This window comes from Melopsittacus undulatus, chromosome 11 (assembly GCF_012275295.1).
Source record: "Melopsittacus undulatus isolate bMelUnd1 chromosome 11, bMelUnd1.mat.Z, whole genome shotgun sequence".
NCBI lineage: Eukaryota > Metazoa > Chordata > Aves > Psittaciformes > Psittaculidae > Melopsittacus > Melopsittacus undulatus.
In genome coordinates, this window is record NC_047537.1 from 16903403 (window position 1) to 16923466 (window position 20064).

A 20064-nucleotide genomic window follows, 5' to 3' on the forward strand; every position below is an offset into this window, starting at 1 on the left:
AAGCATTGAAATTCTTTGCTTTTTGATGGATTGCTTTTGCATTCTCATTTTGGGGGGATTTAACAGCAAGACAGCTAAGAATCCTAAGTAATTTGTAAAGGAGTGAACAAAGCACAGTTCAAATATATTTCCTAATGCATATGTGATCTTAAACCAGGTTTTAATTTACAAAAATCAGTTCTGTATTTGGAGTGAGAAACTGGATTACGGTTCCTATGCGAAATAGGGTAAATATTTTCTTGGAATATTTGTTTGATATGGTACCTGAATTCAAGTGCCTTATTGCTAAGGTGCATTAGATGGTAACTATTGTCTGTTTTAAATAAGTGATGTACAGAGGTTGAGAAATCAGAAGGGTTTTTTTTCACTCTGCTGGCTTTTAAAATCAGTAACATCTCTCATACACATGACTAAATATATCCTAAATACAAAATAGAGGGAAAAAATACTTTTGACAATGTATTCCTTCTACCTTTTATAAACTTGCATGTGATAAGTGTCAGTTTATTATTAATTATTTTTATCTTTAACCTGGAATTTTGGATCTACTTCTCATACTTTTTTTCATCCTTGCATTGCTTTTGATAAAACTTGAGTGTCATCTTTATATCAAGGTCATTCAATCTTCTAAGCTCAAGATATTTAAGTAGAAATATATTTTTGTTGCCATTGATTTGATGGAAAGTTTTAATGTGGAAGTCGTTGGGAGATCAATATTTAGTGTTTTTTTGGCTTTAGTAGGAATCTCCTTAGAATGATTTTAATGTGAGGGTCATTTTAAAATACTCTGAGAAGAAAAAGGCTGTGTTAGTTTTAACCAGCACCTGGATAAGACTGAACTGGTCCTTCGAAAGGGAAGAAATACAGCACCAAATGGAAAAGAAGACATGTGAAAACCTCAGGAGACTAAATTTAGGGAAGAAAACCTGTGCTACAGTCAGGCATTTTAATAGACTGCAAAACTGTAGTCTAGAAGGGATATGATCATGAACAGGAAATAGTATTTTGAAAGGAGTTATCTCCTGTCTGTTGAAGAAAGGATATAGGTTACAAACTCTTTACAAAACAACCTAACTTTTTGTAAGTAAACAAAATAGACCTTTATGCTACAGGTGAAAGAGAAGTATTAACATCAAATTGAAATCCAGGTGGTGTTTTTTAAAGCCAGGGTAAATGCTGATGCATTTTATGAGTGTGTGTTCTTTTTTTTTTCCTTTTTATTTTGCCTTAGAATTGTATCATGTCACAAATACTAGTTCTTGTGCTCATGAAATGTGGCATATCAGTACTAGAGACCAAAGGCTTTTCCTTATCAATGAAACAAAGTACATTGAGAACATTTCTTCATTCAAAACAGTTCCTATTGCTTGAATGTTACAAATCTCATGCTTTGAATCCAGGTTAGTTCCTTGTCCACACATAGTGCCAGTGTGGTGATCAGAGTTTTTAAAGTGTTGTTGAGTTTCTTTAGATAAGTACAGTATGTGGGTGCCCATAGATACATGTTGAAATCAGAACACAGTTGTCATGTAGTAGTTTTTATCACTTCCAATTTGAAGAGCACTGAGTTTAATACACTAAAAGTGTAAAACCTATTAATATTTGTTCCATCTCTAGTTCTGACTGCAAGCCAGTAAAATGATGTTAATTTAGCACCATATTCTAATGTGTTTGAACACTGTACTGTGACCCTTTTTATGTTCAGTAACAGTGTGCTATTTATTCCAGGATGATGTGATGATGCCACAGCGGGTTAGGCTGCAGCACGAAGTTGCCATTCAGCACCCAAACAGTGTGAGTACTTTTTTCTGGGGTGTATTTGTGTGTTTTTCTTTTACAGAGTGCCGGATACATCTTTAAAAGGATATGAAAATTTCACAGTAGGGCTGGTGGAGGCAGAGCAATAACCACTGTATTCTTTCCCTTTATTTTAAATCCTTGCTTTGATTTGAATAGTAGCTTTGATTGGAACTTCTTTTCTTCCATTTATATTCTCTGTTCAGTAAACCAAATCTCATTATGACAGTGATGCTTTTTTTGAAGCAAGAATGCAGGTTTTGCCAATGTATGGAATCTGAAGAAGCCTTTTTTATGTGAAAAGCTGCATAGGATTGGCTACAGCTATGGCTTATTTGGTTTTAATATTTAAGAAACCGTAAATTGTAAGGAATGGATGGATTGTTATTAATAAACTATCCTACAGTTAAACTAGGATTTCTCCCTATGTCTGTCTTCAAAAGAAGATGTTATTAGAATGCCATTCTTTATTCTCGTGAACTGTCAAAAACATTCTGTGACATGGTTGTTTTATGATCTGTATGATTTTGATTTTAAATCAATTTCTGTGATTAGGGATAATATGCTTTAGAGAGAGATTGTGTCTGTGTTTTATTTACCTGAAGATAATAAATATAAGGAATTTGTTATGGCAGTTACTTTATTTGTTAAAGTTACTGCAATAGGTACTACTATGAAGTTACTCCTTTATTAACTAGAAAATGGAGTATATATTCCTATCAGTTGGTGTTAAACAAAAAATTGGCTTATTCTTTTCACATCTCTGACATTTTCACTTGTGACATTTATTTCAATGTGCAAGAAGTTTCTGGAAAGAAAAGGTCAATCATTCAACTTCATTTGTCAAGAAAGTATTTCCTGCAGGTCTCTGAACAAAATAGTCAGTTGTAGGATTATCACTCTCTGGGAATCAAACACCTTTTGAACTTTTCCTCCAAAGCACACTTGCTTCAAAGTAAAGATTATTGCAGTTGTTTTGGCTGAGGAATGTCTGCCAAACAACCTGCTGCTTAGTGCTGAGATGTGTACCTGCTCATAACACTGCTTGTACTACGTCTCTATGAAATCTGATAATCCTTACAGTGTAATTTGTCACATTATAGTTTAAGAAGATCCTGTGTAGCAGTTAACCTAATTAACATTTTGAACATAATAAAATGATACTTTGAAAGTTGGTTTTGTTCTGATATCAGTTAATGTAATTCTATAGTAAAATGCTAAAAAACCGGTGAGGCAAGTTGATCCAGTAAACTTGGTTTATGGAAACAAGTGTTAAGAAAGATCATGTTTCTTGTATGACTTCTGTATGTTAAGACCTTTTTAATTAGACTAATTTCGACTAAAGTTTATAGTCTATTTAGAAAATGCTTCAACTGTTTTGTTTGTATTCTATTATACTTTAGTGCCTAACAGTGTTCTAATGAACTATGAAGTGACAGTCAAATAAGTAATAATGAGTGCCTGAGTAGACTGAAGGGTATATCTTCATGATATATTCTAAGCAAAGCAAACTTGTTCTACCCACACTCTGAACTAATGAGTTTGTGGTTCTGTGTTATTGTGGTACTTGTGGTGGGTTGACCTTGGCTGGACATCAGGTGCCCACCAAGCTGTATCACTATGTGGTTGAGGGAGAAAATATGATGGAAAATAAAGTAAGATGAGGATCAAAATAAAGGTGGTTCAATAAAGCAAAAGCAAAGGGCATGGGCAGAAGCAAGGGCAAAAATTTATTCTCTTCTTCCCATCAGTAGGTGATGGCCAGCCATTTCTTAGGAAGCTGGGCTTCAGTACATGTAGTGGTTGTTTCAGCAGACAAAGATCGTAATAACAGATACTCCTCCTCCTCCTTCTTTCTCTTAGCTTCTATTGTTGAGCAGACATCATATGGTCTGGAGTATCCCTTTAGTCAGTTTGGGTTAGCTGTTCTGGCTGTGTCCTCTCCCAGGATCTTATTCCCCCCCAGCCTACTGGGGCGGAGGGAATGTTGCAGAGACAGGCCTGATGCTGTGGAGCAGTGCTCAGCAGTAGCCAAAACAGTGGTGTGTTATCAACACCTTGCTAGCTACCAATACAGAGCACAGCATTAGGAGGGCTGCTGTGGGAAAAGTTAACTCCGTCTCAGCCAGACCCAATGCACAAAGCTTAACTTGAGCTTTGTGGTTTACTAAATAGAACAGCCAAAGTCAGCTTGATTTAGTGTGGGAAATAAGGGTTTCCACCTTTTGGTTATCTGACATGCTAGTACCTAAAAGCTTCAATTTAGGAAAGTGTCAGATTTTTCAGAAATGAATGCAGAGAAAGGCCTGAGATGTTAATCCTTAAGAAAAATGGTAGATGTGTGTCCTCCACATCTGGCAGAAATAGCACATCTGGCTGGAGTCTGTGTTGTGCCATCACTTTCAACTTTCTCCTGAATCAGAGGGTTTCCTCACAGCTTTTTGAACGAGGACCTTGGCTTTCCTAGTTTTTCTTTTCTTTAAACTTCTGCTGGTTTTTATTTTCTATTATTTTTTGCCTTGAATTGTTGACTTTTACGTGTAGAGTTTCCTTCTTTATTCTTGAACCCTACCAAGGCAAAAATGAATCTGTGTTTGAATTGAATGGAACATATTTTCCATTTTTAAGGTATAGTAAAAGTTTGTAATGCCTGTGTGAATTGTATCTTCTGGTTTAATGTTGTATTTTAACAACTCTAATTCAAAGGCTTGAAAGAAGAAATGGGAAAGTATTCAGCTGTTCCTGACGAGCAAAGAGATCAGTTTGGTCCAAAGCCCTCCAGTAGTTCTGACACAATTTGAGTTACTTTGAGAGAAGCTGACCTTCTGGCCACAAATCTCCTGACCACTGTCAGTGTGGGCTGCTATTAAAAGAATGATCTCTACTGTTCTCAATAATAATCGTACCATTGAATTTTCTGTCCTTAGAAAATAGTTCGGGATGTTTGAATGAAGTTCCATTCTGTAGCTGGAAGTCCTGACCCTAGCTTTGGTCAGTATGATAAGCCAAAGTAGGTGGAGGGATTAAAATAAGCAGAAGCTTGAGCAATGCCTGTGAAGCAGTGAGCTTTTTTGCTTTGTTCCTGAAATTCTAGTTTGCAGACTTGGACTTTCCACTGTTTTGCAACTTCTCCTGACCTGGATCTTTGGCTTTTTGTAGTTTCTGTGTACTTTCAGAAATCTTGTTCCTAATCCCAGCCTTGCTGGCTGTTACTGAGAGCCAGATTTGAAGACTAGTATTCCTAGTGGGCTCTGATACTGAAGGCTTCAGTCTGCTGTCATAGATTTACAAGTAAGCAAAGTCTCCAACTTTCTCCACCAAGAGAAACCTTTACCCAGATCTTAACTAATCCCTGAGGTTCTTTCTCTTTCATGTTATTCCTAAATGCAGATTGCCTTACCCTGACTTGAAGCCTGGTTGCTAAATGGTGGAACCAAAGATACCAGATGCTTTTGGGATGACTCCCCAACCAGTTGTTCTTCAAAGAAACTGGTGTCTCTATCTCTGAAAAAGCAAGAGCTTGCCTTCAGGTTTGGGTACTGGAATATGACTGGGGTAACAGTGCAGCAGCATGCATGAAATGCAGTTTCATCTCCTGTATTACAGGCTACTGAACGATGCTTTAAAGAGCAAGAACAAATTATTTTTTTCTCTTTGAAGCTCTTGTCTGGAAGACCTTAACAAAAAATTGTAGGATGGAATTGTTCTGTCATTGGTGGCATTGGTAACTGTAACAGCGTGGAGGTTTGGATCTTTAAGACAAATTACTAATACATTTTGATTTTATTAAATGCAGCTCTCTAGGACCACTGTCCTCTTGTCCTCTAGGGACTATTTTACATTATGTCCAAGTCATACTGACAAGGATTATATAAACAGGACACTGTTGGAAGACACCAGTTTTTCATACTTTGCCTATTTATACCCTTTATATGCACTCTAGAGCTACCTCAATGTGGTTACCTGCTTTTAACAGTTTGGAACCTTAGGGATGTGGTACTGTCTATCAATAACATAGCTACCCGCCTTTTGACACTAGTTGCCTGTTGCACATGTGCACTATGTTATGGCACATACAAGTGTGCCTTCAAATTGCTTATGCTCTAATAAGATCAGGAATGACTTTGTGCTAGAGAATGAACAACTGTTACTAAATTTTCTCACTCTTGTCTGTGTTTATCCATAGCAGCAGCATCTATCCCATTTACCTGGGATAAGCCAGGTGTTCCCTATTTACCAACCACAAATCATGTATGCTTTGTTGGCAGCTAATGAGTGGGAAGATTCCAGATCACATTTCCCTTAATTCTGAAAAAATCAGGCTTTCATATCTTTAATTATACTCATGTTCTTCTGGAGGAGATCCAACTTTGTGTATGTACTAGTGTTGTGTTGAATAAGGTTTCTGAGTTTGGAGTAGCCCAGGAAATTATTTCTCAAACCACATACATACATATGTTGCAGTCTTATTTGAGCAGGGTAGTACCCTTTAAGAACTTCCAAAGCTCTTTGTTTCAAGGAGAGGAGATAGTGAGCAGCATCTGCTCCCAGGTTGTCTGAGTGCACAGGGCTTGCATCAGGACTTGCTATGGGGATGCTGAGGTGAAATGGCTGTGTGTGGTTTCAGTACACCCTAGGAGAGCTCGAGTAGCTTTAAAGAACTTCTCTAGAACCTGCTTCATTCCTGAGCTGCTGAGGTACCTGGCAGTGCTTTGCAGGGACACTGTGCCATTATGGAGCCTTTCAAAATAGGGCAGCACTTGAAATACTCCTCCAGTTTTTCTTTTTCCTACGGATTCCAGATACTGGATGTGGAGTAGAAAGGAGCTGGAATGAGAATACTCAGAAACCAGTCTTCCTCATCTATCTTGCAGCAATCTTGAATATTTTTGGACAGCACATTGTCTGCTGGGCAAGGTGTTACTTTATTCTTCCTCTCACCACTATTTAAATTGAGTTTCTGTGTGCCCCCACAGTATGACTTTGCATGTGAACAGCATCTGGCTTAAAACTTCTGTATCTCATTTCTTTCTGCAGAATTGCTTAGGAAAGCTAAGCTTTTTCTCACTGCCTCCCACATCTTCCCAACAGCTGGAATTAAACTGTGGACAGTGGAAATAGAACATTTTCCTTTTGTTTTTACTGGTGAATAAGAGGTGAATCTGTACCAGTGTCAGAACAAACACCTTTCTTTTGTCGTACAATTGCTAGCCTCTTTCTCAAGCATGTAGGATACCTATGCATAGGAGAGAACACTGAGTATGACCTTTTACAACTCTTCAATGAAAAATTCTCTGTTTTGCATCTGTAAAGAAAATTTGTGGCATATTCTGTAGCCTGAACTCGGTTCAAGAGCTGCAATGCCTGAAGCCATTTTAATCTATTGCTTTATCTGACTATGTTAACCAGCTCTGCATATCTTTGATAGTAAAAATGACTCTGAGGTAAGTGATTGGATGGAGTGAACTTGAATCCATGGCCCTGATAGTTCACAGACCAGTTGATCTGCCTCTGGGAAAGCTGTAAACAAATATTGTGCAATCACCACATGAATTGAAGACATGAACACATGAATGAGCTGAGCTTGAGCCTTCTTTAAAGCACAACTCCAGGCCAAAGGCATTGCACATCTCTCCTTCACCCCCACTGAAGCTCACAAATTAACTACTCTTAAAATCGAGTTTTTGTGTTTTTCTTTTGGTCTGGACATACATCTATTGATTTCAACAGGTATGGTCTAACAGACACGTTCTTGAGTATTGTCAGTGTCTCCTCTGCCATTCTACTTGCCTAGACCTAGAGCTAACACATTTCTATGATGTGTTAGAAAGATTGTTTTCCTCCCCATTTGTCTCACCTATTGTTTATTGAACACTAGTTTGAATCCTTTCACTTTCTCTTTTTTTTGTGATTAAAATGATCAGATTCTGTTCATTCTTCATTGACTTAAATCAGTATCTGAAATCACCAGTAAAGATTTTCTTAGTAGCAACAGAAAGAGTACGATAATGTGTAGATCCTCTTACAGGTATAATTAAAATGAAGTTTTAGTGGTACATGAAGTAGGCATTCGTATGGAACAGAACTTCTAATGTCGGCTTTCCGGGTGTTTGTGTGTCTGACATCATTATGAGATTGCTGCTTTTTCAAAATACCTAAAAATTGATGTTTCAACTATTTCTGCGTTGGCAAGAAGCAGGGTTTATATGAGTTAGTCTATGAGAGTAGTTCTGTGGGAATGGCTTAACAAATCTTGAACTTTGTTTTGTTCTAAGCATACAAAGGTTAATAGACATTCTTGTATCATGGGTCGGTGAGGTGAGTTCCATATTCTAGATCTAGTTCTTGTCCTTGGAGGGAGGGAGGTAATTCTAGGTAGTCTGGACCACTTCCCATAGGCTGTCTTGCATATCAGAGCAGCTCTTTACTGCAGACTGTGAACTGATTGTTTTGTATACAAAGCCAGCAATGAATGTAAACAGGGTGTTTAAGTGATTTGTTTTGCTGAGTAGTTAAGATATTATGTACTCAACTAGTGGAAAAACCATCCAAACAAGTGTTTCTGACTCATCTCAGGTGTGTAACTGCACGTGGAGAGACTCTTGTGGTATAATTCCAGTGCAGCATCACTCACTGGAGCACTGGCTTGTACAACAGAAACTTTTCCGCGTAGCCTTTTGCTGAGCAGCTGTGCCGTCATATATCACATTAATGTGGTGGGGATTTTTTGTTGTTCCTGCTTATTATCCCAAGTCTGGAATAAAGGCAGAAGATTGTTCTGTCTGTCTTGTGCCAGGCCTCGCTGCTCCATGATGAAAGGGAGAGGAAGATAAAAAAAAATTGGGAAGAAAAATAAAGAGGGGGGCCACCTTATACATTGGCAGTCAACAGTAGCACTTTGGGAATACTGGCAGTCCTTAGTGGGTGGTGATTTTTACATTCCACATACCAATGGAGTTCGGTCACCTCTGAAAGATCTTAAAGCCTTTTGTTTGCTGTATCTTCTTATTAGTCTAATGTTAGAGCAGTCCTGAAAATAAGAGATTACCTTTCAGACTACATGCTGTGCTTCCTCCTGTGTGCTTTCTCTTGGGAGTTAAAACTGTTATTATGCAGTCTGGTAATTACATTGCATTTAGGCATGGATTTATTCTATCTAATGAACAAGCTAACCTTGTTTGTATGGCTAGAGCTGGCAAAAGTGAGGTAATGCATGTCTGCTATACCTATGACTTGTTCTTAAAATAGTCTTTTATTACATAGTACAAAATGGAATTCAGAAACTCTAAAACTTGTATGGAATTTCATGTAATTGCACCTGGTGGAATTACATGAAACTGGGAACCATGCAGAGGAACAGTTTATTAGATGTTTTGTTGTCCTGGTGGAGTTATAAGTCTTTCAGTAAGAAGTGACCTGAAGTCTAAATGTGTTCATGAACTATATGGCATATTTGGATCACATATGATGCTGCACAGTGAAAAAAAAATGTCCTATATTAGGAGCATTTCTTCATGGAGGAGGGTTAGCAGAGAGAATTTTACTGCATCTGAAAACTAGCTGTGATTAGAGCAATGCTGAACCCTAGCTAGTATTTCCTGCCTTACAACAGTATTGGAAGGGCTTATATCTGCTCTCACAGCAACTTTACAACTTTTGGTCACCTGGAACACAGCAGACTGAGGTTATATTTGCCTGTAAGACTTGCTCTCAGGAGCTTTAGATCAGGTCTTGTTTAATTTAAGTACTGTGATGCAATGGACAAGGACTGTTTAGGAGTGAGAAAGATGCAAATCTGCCCCCAGAGAGGCTTTGCCATTCATCATTCACTATTGAAGAAAGTGGTCAACAGCATTGTTCTGTAGTCTGAGCCTTTATTCCTGAAGGATTTTATTACCTTTTCTCTACTTAAATTATTGCAGTGTTTTAGTCTGGACTTTAAATACAGGTAAGTAGTATCATGTACCTAATTTTTCAGGTGTGAAAGGATAATATGCATAGGTGAAGCTTTACTAAACTGTCATTAAACATAACCACATAATGGTGAAATAGTCCCTCTCTGTTCAATGTAATAGAAAAGTTCCTCCATTTAACTTCTTTTCCTTTGCAACAAGTTAATGGTTGCGGATGATCTTTCCTCATTCTGTGTCTTCTGCTGAAGTCCAGGTTTTACCAATCTCCCTTTGTCTTGCAGCTGCTGCATATAACCAAGCAGATTTCTTGTTGATAAATGCTTTCATTTTGGATGTGAAGTTGATTAAAATCTTTTGTGTAGAAATTAAATAATCTTTGTTTCTGCTTAGTTGATTTGCGTCAGCTCTCCTTCTGTCTCCCTTACTCAGCACGTCTGAGACGGATCAGTGCGTGTTGCCCAGGCATGTCCTAGCAAGCAGTGCCTGACTTTAGCTTTAATATAAGTATTAACTCATAGAACAGGGACATGGTTTAACCCCAGCCAACAACTAACTACCATGCTTGCTCACTTCCCAACCCCTCCACAGGACAAGCAGCTATTAAAGAGAAATCAACTGGATACTGGGATGTCTTGAAGGACAGATGAACAGATCAAATTTGTTTGCTTAATCTGTTAGTAGGAATATGCTCCACTAAATAGGAGCTAAGTAGGTCTGAGGATGCTCTGGTCCATCTTTGTTATGGACAGAGGGGAAAATGAGATGGTATTCCTGAGGTGATTACCTAAAACCGTCAATTGTCCAAAACCACTTTATTGTTGATGTAGGAAGAAAAAAATGTCATGAACTAGTCTAGCTATTCTGGTCATTAGAACTTTAATACTCAGTTCCTGTATACTGCACATCATAAACAAACTACAAGTCTCACATTTTTCTCCAGCCTGTGGAAAATGTAACTTTAAGGCTCTTCCATATAGATGCTTACAAAAATATCTACATTTGTGACTTTGGGAAATTGCCATTAAAGGTTTTAAAGTAATCTTTTGGTATGGAGGGTAGAAACTAGAGCAGCAGTTGTGTGCAGGTTTTGTTCTGAAGTGACAGTGAAGTATGTGTAAGAGGAGAAAACATGATGCCTTTCCCTTTTTCTGCATTGAATAATATGAAATTCTTTGTTTGACAATGTGAGGGTATAATTTTTATGGTGGTTTTCATTAGTTGGGCCCTTCCATGTTTATCACCCAGATCTGCTGGAATTCAGCTGTATCTTTGCTTTTTATTAGGCAGCTTCCTTAAAGATTCTTTTTAATTTGGTATTTCTGGAAAACCACAGTGCATTTCAAAGTCACAATGTCAGTTTAAGTCTGTTCTACATTTAATCAAATGTCCCAAATGAGAAACATCCCAGCGTACATAAGTTTGTAATTAAAGTTGTGTTTAATATGGCCTCCACATGCCAATAACCCCATCAAACGATTGTGATTACTTGAGTTTGATATTCACAAATGTCTGATTATAACGTGAACTTCCAGAACATTTAATTTTTAAAACGATGTCTGAAGCTTAAAATGGTTGAAAATGAAGGTCCCTTCCCCCTTGTGTTTTGATAATTTGCTGTCGTGCTGTTATTAATTCAGTCCATGTTATGTGGAGCTACAGACACAAGAGAAATTGGTTTTAAAATAGAAATTGTGCAAATGTAGTGCTCTTTCTGACTATTCTTAAACTTTATGCAAAGGACTGGTTCTGTAAGTATCTTGACAGGATGCATCAAATTCAGATTGCATGTGCACTGACCTGAATAGAGAAGTTTGAGCCCTTAGATCTTGTTTATCCCAGAGTTTGAATGACTGCATCTGAGTCCTGGTGCTTTTTCCTACCTAAGCTACTTATCAGTATAACGGGGTTTACTCATTTACCTTCAAAAAGGACTTCTGAAACTCATTTAATTTGCTGTAATATCTACAGATTTGCTGTACTATGTATTCAGTGATACTTGAAGTTTTCCCAGAAATGTCATGTTTATACTCCATGATTTCATATGCATGACAACATCCTTTTAAAGCGCAAATGTGGTGTGATGCTCAGCTATGCTCGCTCCGATTACACCACTTGACTTCTTGGTTTTCATGTAAGTTCACTAAAGAAATTTCAGGCTTCCTTGCTTTTTAATTATTCCCTTTTTATGTGCTGAAAATAAACATGTAACATCCTATCATGGACTTTGGACTTGAACCAGAGCCAAGTGGAAAGAATGTTTTACAGGTGTTCTTAAGAATGGATTGCTACAAGATAAGAACATCTGTGGAAATGGATATTCATCTGACCTAAAGGATTCTCTGGGGGGTGAGCACTATCAACATGTTTTACAACTTTTAAAACATGCTTTAAATACACTTGGGTGTGTTTTGTATCTTTACACCTAATGCAGATTACCTCACTGGATTCATGTGTTTTGAAGAACACTATTTCCTCCATTTGAAATTAAGGGGAGAAGAAATACATTTTACTACCTTATTCCCACCAGTATATAATTTTGGAAAGATTTTAACAATGTAAAAATATTCCATTTATTTTTCCTTTTTTTGGTTACATTAAATGATGATCACAAAATCCTTAAAGCCACTGCTATCTTCAGTCATTTCATTATTTTACTGCATAAAAAAAATAAAAGCTCATGGGCCTTTGGACAAAATATAATTTACATAAAATCTTCCAGTATTTTTTACAACTTAAATCTCAAGTCTTATTTTTTAGCAAGCTCAAAATCCAAAATGCTATTTGTTGGAATAAGGATTTGTTCTGCTTAGCTGTTGGTGTGGCATGTTTCTGATTCATTAAAGCAGATGTTCTTAGTTATTGTCATCACTGTGTACTTGTTTGGAAACCCAATGTAAAGTGTACTCAGTAGATGTCTGTATTTTGTAAATTTCTGTTTTTTACTTAATTGTGTGAAGGAACAAATTAATATAAGTGCAATCTCTTGTTCACATTTAATTAAAATGAGAGAAACAATGCTGTTACCATTGGCTGGATATCTTGTCCAGTACTTCGATATTTTAATGGTTAAATCTTAGCTTTACAATCATTCTGGTTCATGTAACAAAGCTCTGGCTGTTCTGGGTAAATTGCAAAGGCTTATGGAAGATTGTATTCGTTAGGATTTCTGTGGGAAATGGGTGATCTGAGAAGATAATGCTGAGTCACAGCCATGCAATTAAAAAATGATGCTGCAAGCACTATTTCATAAGTACTTGAAAAGCAACCCTGCACCATCTCAATGAATTGCTATTTTTGGGGCAGACTTCTTGGCACTTCCACTAAACGTAGAAGGGATGCTGCTGGTGTGACGAGGTGGTGCTGTACTGCACCCATACCTACAGATTTGCTGCTCTTTTAGACATGTGAACGTATAGGATAATAACGGTGGCTGTATGTACCCTAGGAAAAAAATTAAAACATCTATAGAGAATGTTACAACAAAATAATATTTTAAATATTGCCTGAATGAAAACAAATTCAATACAGAGGGAAGACAAACATTTTCTCCCTCCTTGCAAGTTTTCTCCTGAATTTCAGGATATGTTTGCAGTGTCGCATCAGTTGAGGGTGGTGTGTGTATGTGTGGAAATTACTACAACAATGGAAGTAGGGTTTGGAGGCAGCACAAGTGCCATCTACCTCTCTTTTACACATTAGGATACAGGTGTGATTAACAAAAGCTGTTCTTAAACATTCAGAATAAGTTAAATGTTCCTATTAGCTTTTCTTAGGTTAGGAAATTTCCCTCTGTACTCATAAACAGGCATAGTGGGGGGGGGGGAAAGGGGTTGTGCACTACAGAGAATCCTTCAGTTATTTGAATGGTGTTTCTTCTCATAGAACATTATCTAAGATCAGATGTCATGATACTTCTAATTAAAGCTTTACTGTGTAGTTAATAACATTCCCTTCCAGGAGGTTAATGTCACTTCTGAGATTCAACTCAACACTGCACACTCCTCCCTTGTGTGTAGAAAGCTTTGTATTTTATAGAACATTTGAAAGTTGCATTTCATTTAATATTGTAAGTTGAGAAAAGCAATTTATTTTGTAAAGGAAAGTTGTGGGGTTTTCCTTGCTGACAATGCAGAATTTTCCAGTACCTGCTTCAATAACATGATTGGAGACCAGTTAAGTTTTCACCTTCATTTCCTTTTTAGTACAACAGGAGGGTTCCGCCCCATAGGCTGTCTCCTGAATGAGAAAGATTCTTTGCTAGAGGAAGTTTTAGTGGTTAAAAAACAAAACCAGACCCCCCAAAAGCCACATCTGCAGAAAGCATTGTTTTTCATGGGTTTTAGTTACTGTCAACTCATTTAATCTTTGCTTCCTCTCACCCACTTCCTTGTCCATTAATCCGTGCAAGGGAAAACGTAATCCCCTACAATTATGAATGTAAGAAGTATCTTTATCTGAATATTGCATTTAGAATCAAGCACTAGTGAAAAGTTGGAACAAGTTCTAGCATGGGAGCAGATGGCTGATGTTGCTGCTACACATATTTCTAATGTGGAGAGTTTCTTGTACTTTCTCGAAGTCTGAGTGGTTATAAAATAGGTCAGAAAGGCTTTTATCAAAATATTTTAAAACTTATGAAAGATGCAACAGTAAAATAACCTTTCACTTCAATTTAAAAGCGATCAGGAAATATTCAGTTAAGTGACTATAAAAGCTCTGTGAGACATGGAGGAAATAGGAAACAGTGTGCACTTGCTCCTGATGCCCCACCTTACACAGGGGAACTGGAGGAAGCTGTTTGTACTCTAAATAATCCTGGGTTTGATTGGATGAAAGGTGCTGGTTAAATGAGCTGTGCTTTACACAAGCTCCATCAAAGGCTCAGGTAGAGTTACTCTACTTTGGTGATGTTTATCTTGCAACCATATAAGTCAAGAACCCCAGCTATGAGTCATGAGTCCCATTGGGAGAGGAATGGTCCAGCCAAAGAGCGGAAGGGTGTGGAATTTTTTTGGCTGAGGATCCAAGTTGCGTAATGACAGTGTTAAGCTTTGTCTGTAAGATGTGTCTCTGAAGATGATGCTAAAAGCAGTCTGGGGCAGTGTTGGTTCTGAAAACGAAAAGCAAGCAAGGGTGTCTGTGCGCTGTGCAAAACATTTCACTGTTAGCATAGAGGGAAGTGTGAATATTTCACTTATAAAGTGTTAACTTTGTTATGTGTTTGTAGTTGTATTCGTGGTGTGTTGTAGCTGTTTCAGTAGCATGCAATTCTACTCTTCAGTTTGTTTTGCTGTGATAATTATTATAAGTAAAGAATATGGTTAAATGATGTTTTATGATGTCATCTTCTGCAGTTGGGAGATCCTTGCTTTTATGTGCCCTGCTCTTGAGTTTGGTCCATGTGTGGAAGCCTTACAAAAGACCACTAAGAACATCACCTATGGTTTTGTATTCCTTTGCTTCTAAAGAAATTAATTACCAGGTAGTTGTTGTGGGTTTTGATTTTCAGGTGAGGAAGAGGAATGAAGACAGCAATTCAAATTGCTTGTGAAAGAATAGATTTTAGGAATAATTAGAAAGTCTTCTGAAAAAAAAAATTGCTGTAGTTAGATAAATAAAATAAAGTTTGTAGATAGCACATTCAGGTAATTTTAAGAAAACCAAAAATTTAAAGCCACCTCTATGGAAGATGTTTTAGTAAAGTTGTAAATGTGTTAATCCCTCTTTTCCTCTCTGTCTTCCTTTAATTCCATATATGAAACAAGTATAGGATTGCTACGTATATTATGATATTTCATTGTCTAGGTAATACGCTTGCCTATTCAGTGGGTAAAGAAAACCAAGTTAGAGTGAAATCTTAACTTCATCTTCATATTAACTTCATTGGAACCACTTCATTCATTAGTAATGCCTGCTTGCTGAGCTCAGACCAGAAAAGAGTAAAAAAGGACAAAGCTACTGGGGAGAAGGTACAAGGTACTAGAGGAATGAGGACATCAGTAGGCATGTGGAGTCTCAGGAAATGTTGTTTCTCTAAGTTACATTTTGCATTGTCTGCATTTTTTCCAGAAAGCAGCCTTTTCTCACATCAATTCTCAGCACTGGTTTCATTCTTCTTCCTTTTTAGTGTTCATTGATGTTAGAGTAGATCATTGTAACACTTTGTTAGGGATTGCAGAATGGAGGTTTCAAGGACCAGGAGTCACCAACTGTGTCCTGTTTGGTCATGGAAGTGAAATGCATTGCTCTGGAGATGGGTTTGAACAACAACCCTTTGCCATCAATTCTAATAAAACTACATTTCAGCTTGATGCCATGAACCTTTAGATGTTCGGTGTGCTGCTAAAGGGGCTTTGAATTGCAACAATAGAAGGTTGCCCTCGTGATTATTCACTGGAGTAGGTAAAAAAATGTAAGTTTTTTCTTGAAACATCAAGCTATTGTCACATTCTTAAATCAGGGGCTAATCCTCTAATTTTCTTATTTCTTTATATATATAAAAAGTACATCTTTTTGTTTTCCCTAAGTGAATATCTTATACTGGTTTTACCATCATTCTGAATGTTAGGTTGAGCTTTACTGTAGAAATAAAAATTGCTGTGTACAAAAGAGGCTCTTTTTTTAAACCTATTTTTGTACTTGATCAGTGTGTTTGTATATAAGGCTCTAGATTGTTATGCTCTGGCTCTGTCTTGCCATTAGGCATGTCAGTTGGTCAGAAGGAGTTTGGAAAGTTACACTAACAAGGGTCCTGCCCCAAATTATGGTGAAATTCAATGTAACCCATTGTTTTTTCTGTTCTGGATTTAGATCAGTGCAGTAACAGTAACTCCTAAATCACCTTTTTTATTTGATGAGTACTTTTTTCCTAATTATAGTGGTTTCAATTCCAAAAAGCCTGAAAGTACTTCAAGACCTACATACAATAAATACACAATAATTTTTACAAGACAAAATTCAGAGAAGTAAATTGGAGCATGGAGTAGTCTATACGGCTATATGGAAAGAGGTGGAAATGCTGGCTAAGAGTCCAAGTCAAACTCTGGAAGTTACAAGAAGTGATGTATATTACAGAAAAGAGCTGACAGGACCCAAATGAATAGCAGTTATTCTGTCTGCCTTCACCTCTCCTTGAGTGTATGGACAGATAATTGATCAACTCCATTGAGTTTTCTCTGGAAGCCTAAGGAGTTGAGATTTGAACCAATTGTTCTGTGGACTTTAGGGAATTGCAGTCCTTTAGCTGAGCACCTGGATTCAGCATCTTTTTTAGATTGCATAAACTGTCAATAGCATTTGTGAAAATGATCAGACTGGTCAGAAATTAATATAAAAATAAGAAACTCCATCCTCTACTTCTCATTTCAATGTCAAGTTGCATAGAAAGAGACGACTGCACTTACTACATGGCTCTAATTGAAAATCAGGTTTTCAGGAAAATGGCTTTTTTGTCTCTTACCTTGTGAAAGCTGTTTCTGATTCTGTGTTTGTTTAGCTTAGGCTGTGACTGTTTGAATAAAGAATCTGTTTCTATATTGTATTGTTATGGAATATCTTTTGAGAAAGAAATGCTGTGTAATTTTCCCATTTGGACTTTTGTGCATCATTTTGTAAAGTGTCTTACTTTACTTACTTACTTTCTTACAAGTTATAGAAACCTAGAACATGCAAGAGAAGGTTAAAGAGGCCTTGGTTAATGAAGACTAACAAGAGTTCTGTATATAGTTCTCTTAAAAATCATCCTCACAGAACAGAATATATGTACATTGACACAACTTCTGTGAATTTTTTGTATCTGGGGAGTGCCTCCTTTACAAATGATATTCAGTTTAAAACAATTTGAGTTAACCTTCTAAGAATGTCTTAGTATTGCTTAGCTGTGATTCAGAAGAAAGTCCGGATGAGAACTGAAGTTATCCATAGTAATTCATAGCTGTCATGGAGGAGAAATGTCATAGCTACATTCTTTTTTATGCTTTGGGATAAGCAATTCATGGTTTCCTTTTTTACATGTCTTGTATTTTGATTGTATTTAATCATATTCTAAATTGTGATGTTTCATTGCCAGCAGTCACCCAGCAAGATCTCTTCATGGTGTTTTTGTTACCACATCAAAAGTATTCATAACTGCACGTGCAGAATTCTAGCCTGACTGCTTACATCTGTGCGGGGTTTAAAGCTCTGTAAATAGAGATACCTGAAATATTTAAACTTGCTGTGCTCAGTGTGTACCCTTACATTCCTTATGAATGCTTAGGGTGGAAAATAAACAAAATAAGTTTTCCACAGGCTTCTTGAGCAGAACTTCATTCCCTCAAATTCTTGCTTAGAAATGCTAATATCTACCTTTGGGGTTAAATCTCAGTGAATGAACACATCCTCGACAGGAAGTACTCATCAAAGTCTGAAAGAGAAATAGACAGTTACAGGAGTACAGTAGTTGGTATAAAACAGTATCAGCTTACTCTGCATGTGTAACTGAGTCCTGTACTACCCTGAAGGTTTAGGATAGATTGCAGACCATCAGGAGTAGCAAGTAGCAGAGTTCTGTGTAGTCACATTCCTCTGGTTGTCCTTGGCTTCTTCCTTGTCTAACCAGAGATTTGTTGAGTAAACAGTTTCGTGTTTGTATGAAATTATATTAATACGTGTCTGTGCAGTTATAAATAGTATGAAATCCCTCTCTCATTCTGTTTTATGCATACTGGAGCCCATTTATTATGCCAGTAGATGTTCAGAATATTAAATTCGTATTTTGCATTCCGAATGTCTGGATCTTCGAAAGTCTGGAACATTTGAGCAGAGCAACTGTTCTGTATTATACTACATTATATTATATTATAAGCATAGAAAAGAACTAATAAGGACTGTATAGATAATCTTAACTCTTGGAGTTCCCGTGTTTTGAATGCTTATTTTATGATCTTGTTTTGTTGCTGTTTGCTTTAGATTGTTGGTTGCCAAATCAGAAGAGAGCCACCAGAGTCTACTGGACGGTATACTCGTTGGATCAATAGTCTGACTGAAGACCAACTTCTTACACAGGTATTCTTGTTTCAGCTGTGACTGAAATTACAGCAGAAAATCAATGGGTTTATTTAGATGGATTTTCATCAGTCATTAGGAATACTGGATAACTTACATTAAGCATTTATACTTGATAATATAAGTCAGGTATATAAAGTCAAGATAATGTAAGTATTATCAGATTCTTATACTTAAAGGTTAGTCTTTTCAGTAAATTGGTAGTGCGTATGATCATTATGCATGATGCACACTGAGTGAGAATGGAGCTTCCAGCTTTGGGTTTGGAGTAAGCTTCACATTTCTCACTGCTCTCTGTGGTTAAATGCATACACTTCCATCCTCTAATAGTTAGTTTATGTTTTTCTTTTTAAAAGGTGTATTTGAATACAAAATAAAAAATATCTGTCTTGAAAAGGACTTCTCCCCTCACCAAGGTTAGGTACTGACTACTTCTGTAGCTGTGTAAGTTTTCTAGAGGTCATTTTAAAATAGCAGTTCTTCAGGCATAAAACATTGGGCTCATTATACATGTTTGTAAGTAAGATGCGTCTTGTGCAACTGAAGATGACAGTTTTGGCATAAAGAAAGGTTGTTTCATTAGGCAGGCAGCCAGTGTTGAACTAAAAGAGACTTTGGCAAAAACAAGTTAAACTGTGGAAGAAATCAGTCCAGCCTGTGGAAGAATATGTGTGTACTGAGTACTGTAAGAAATCTAATGGATGGTTAGCAGAAAACATCCCAGCAGGCATTAAAATGCAAGCATTTGGGTTTGGTTTTTGTGATGCTATGGTAGGAAGACATTTGCTTTTTATTTTCCTGGTTTTAAGTGGCTGAAAAGATTAACATACCCTTGTTTGTTAGACTTCATTGTAAACTATTATGTTCCCCATTACCCTGACCCCAAAAGACATACTTAAAGGCTCTGGTATGGTCATTGTAACACAAGAAGTAATCTATAGACCTTGTTTTAAATCAGCAGTGGTATTACAGTTCCCTGTAATTCACCAAGTGAAAGTAGTTACAGAAGAAGTTACCCATTTTGTCTCTGAGTATAGCATTAGAAAAAACCCATCTAGATTTAAAGCAATGAATTTATCTGACTGCAACATCGGGATCAGTGTGTTGTTGAGGAGAAGAAAACCTTATCCTACACAGTCCATCTAAGTGGCCAGTGGATGGGGTCTTTAATGAGTTAAACTGGAAATTAAAAGAACTATCCTAGTTTTGAGATTGTTTAAATAGAGATATGCAAAAAGAAAACTGTTTTTAAGATGAGGGCATATGTCTTCTGGAAGAGATTATTCAATCTAGTGTTTCTGATGGTAAG

The 20064-nt window shown here is 37.0% G+C and overlaps 1 protein-coding gene across 1 annotated transcript in view; it reads left to right on the plus strand.

Annotated features, from left to right (window-relative positions):
• Positions 1 to 20064, plus strand: part of B3GNTL1 (UDP-GlcNAc:betaGal beta-1,3-N-acetylglucosaminyltransferase like 1) — a 118409-nt gene that overhangs the window by 17117 nt on the left and 81228 nt on the right. The window contains exons 5-6 of the mRNA XM_034067412.1: positions 1729 to 1794; positions 18660 to 18755. Of these exons, the coding sequence (XP_033923303.1) occupies positions 1729 to 1794; positions 18660 to 18755 (162 nt within the window). The remainder of the gene's footprint in view (positions 1 to 1728; positions 1795 to 18659; positions 18756 to 20064) is intronic.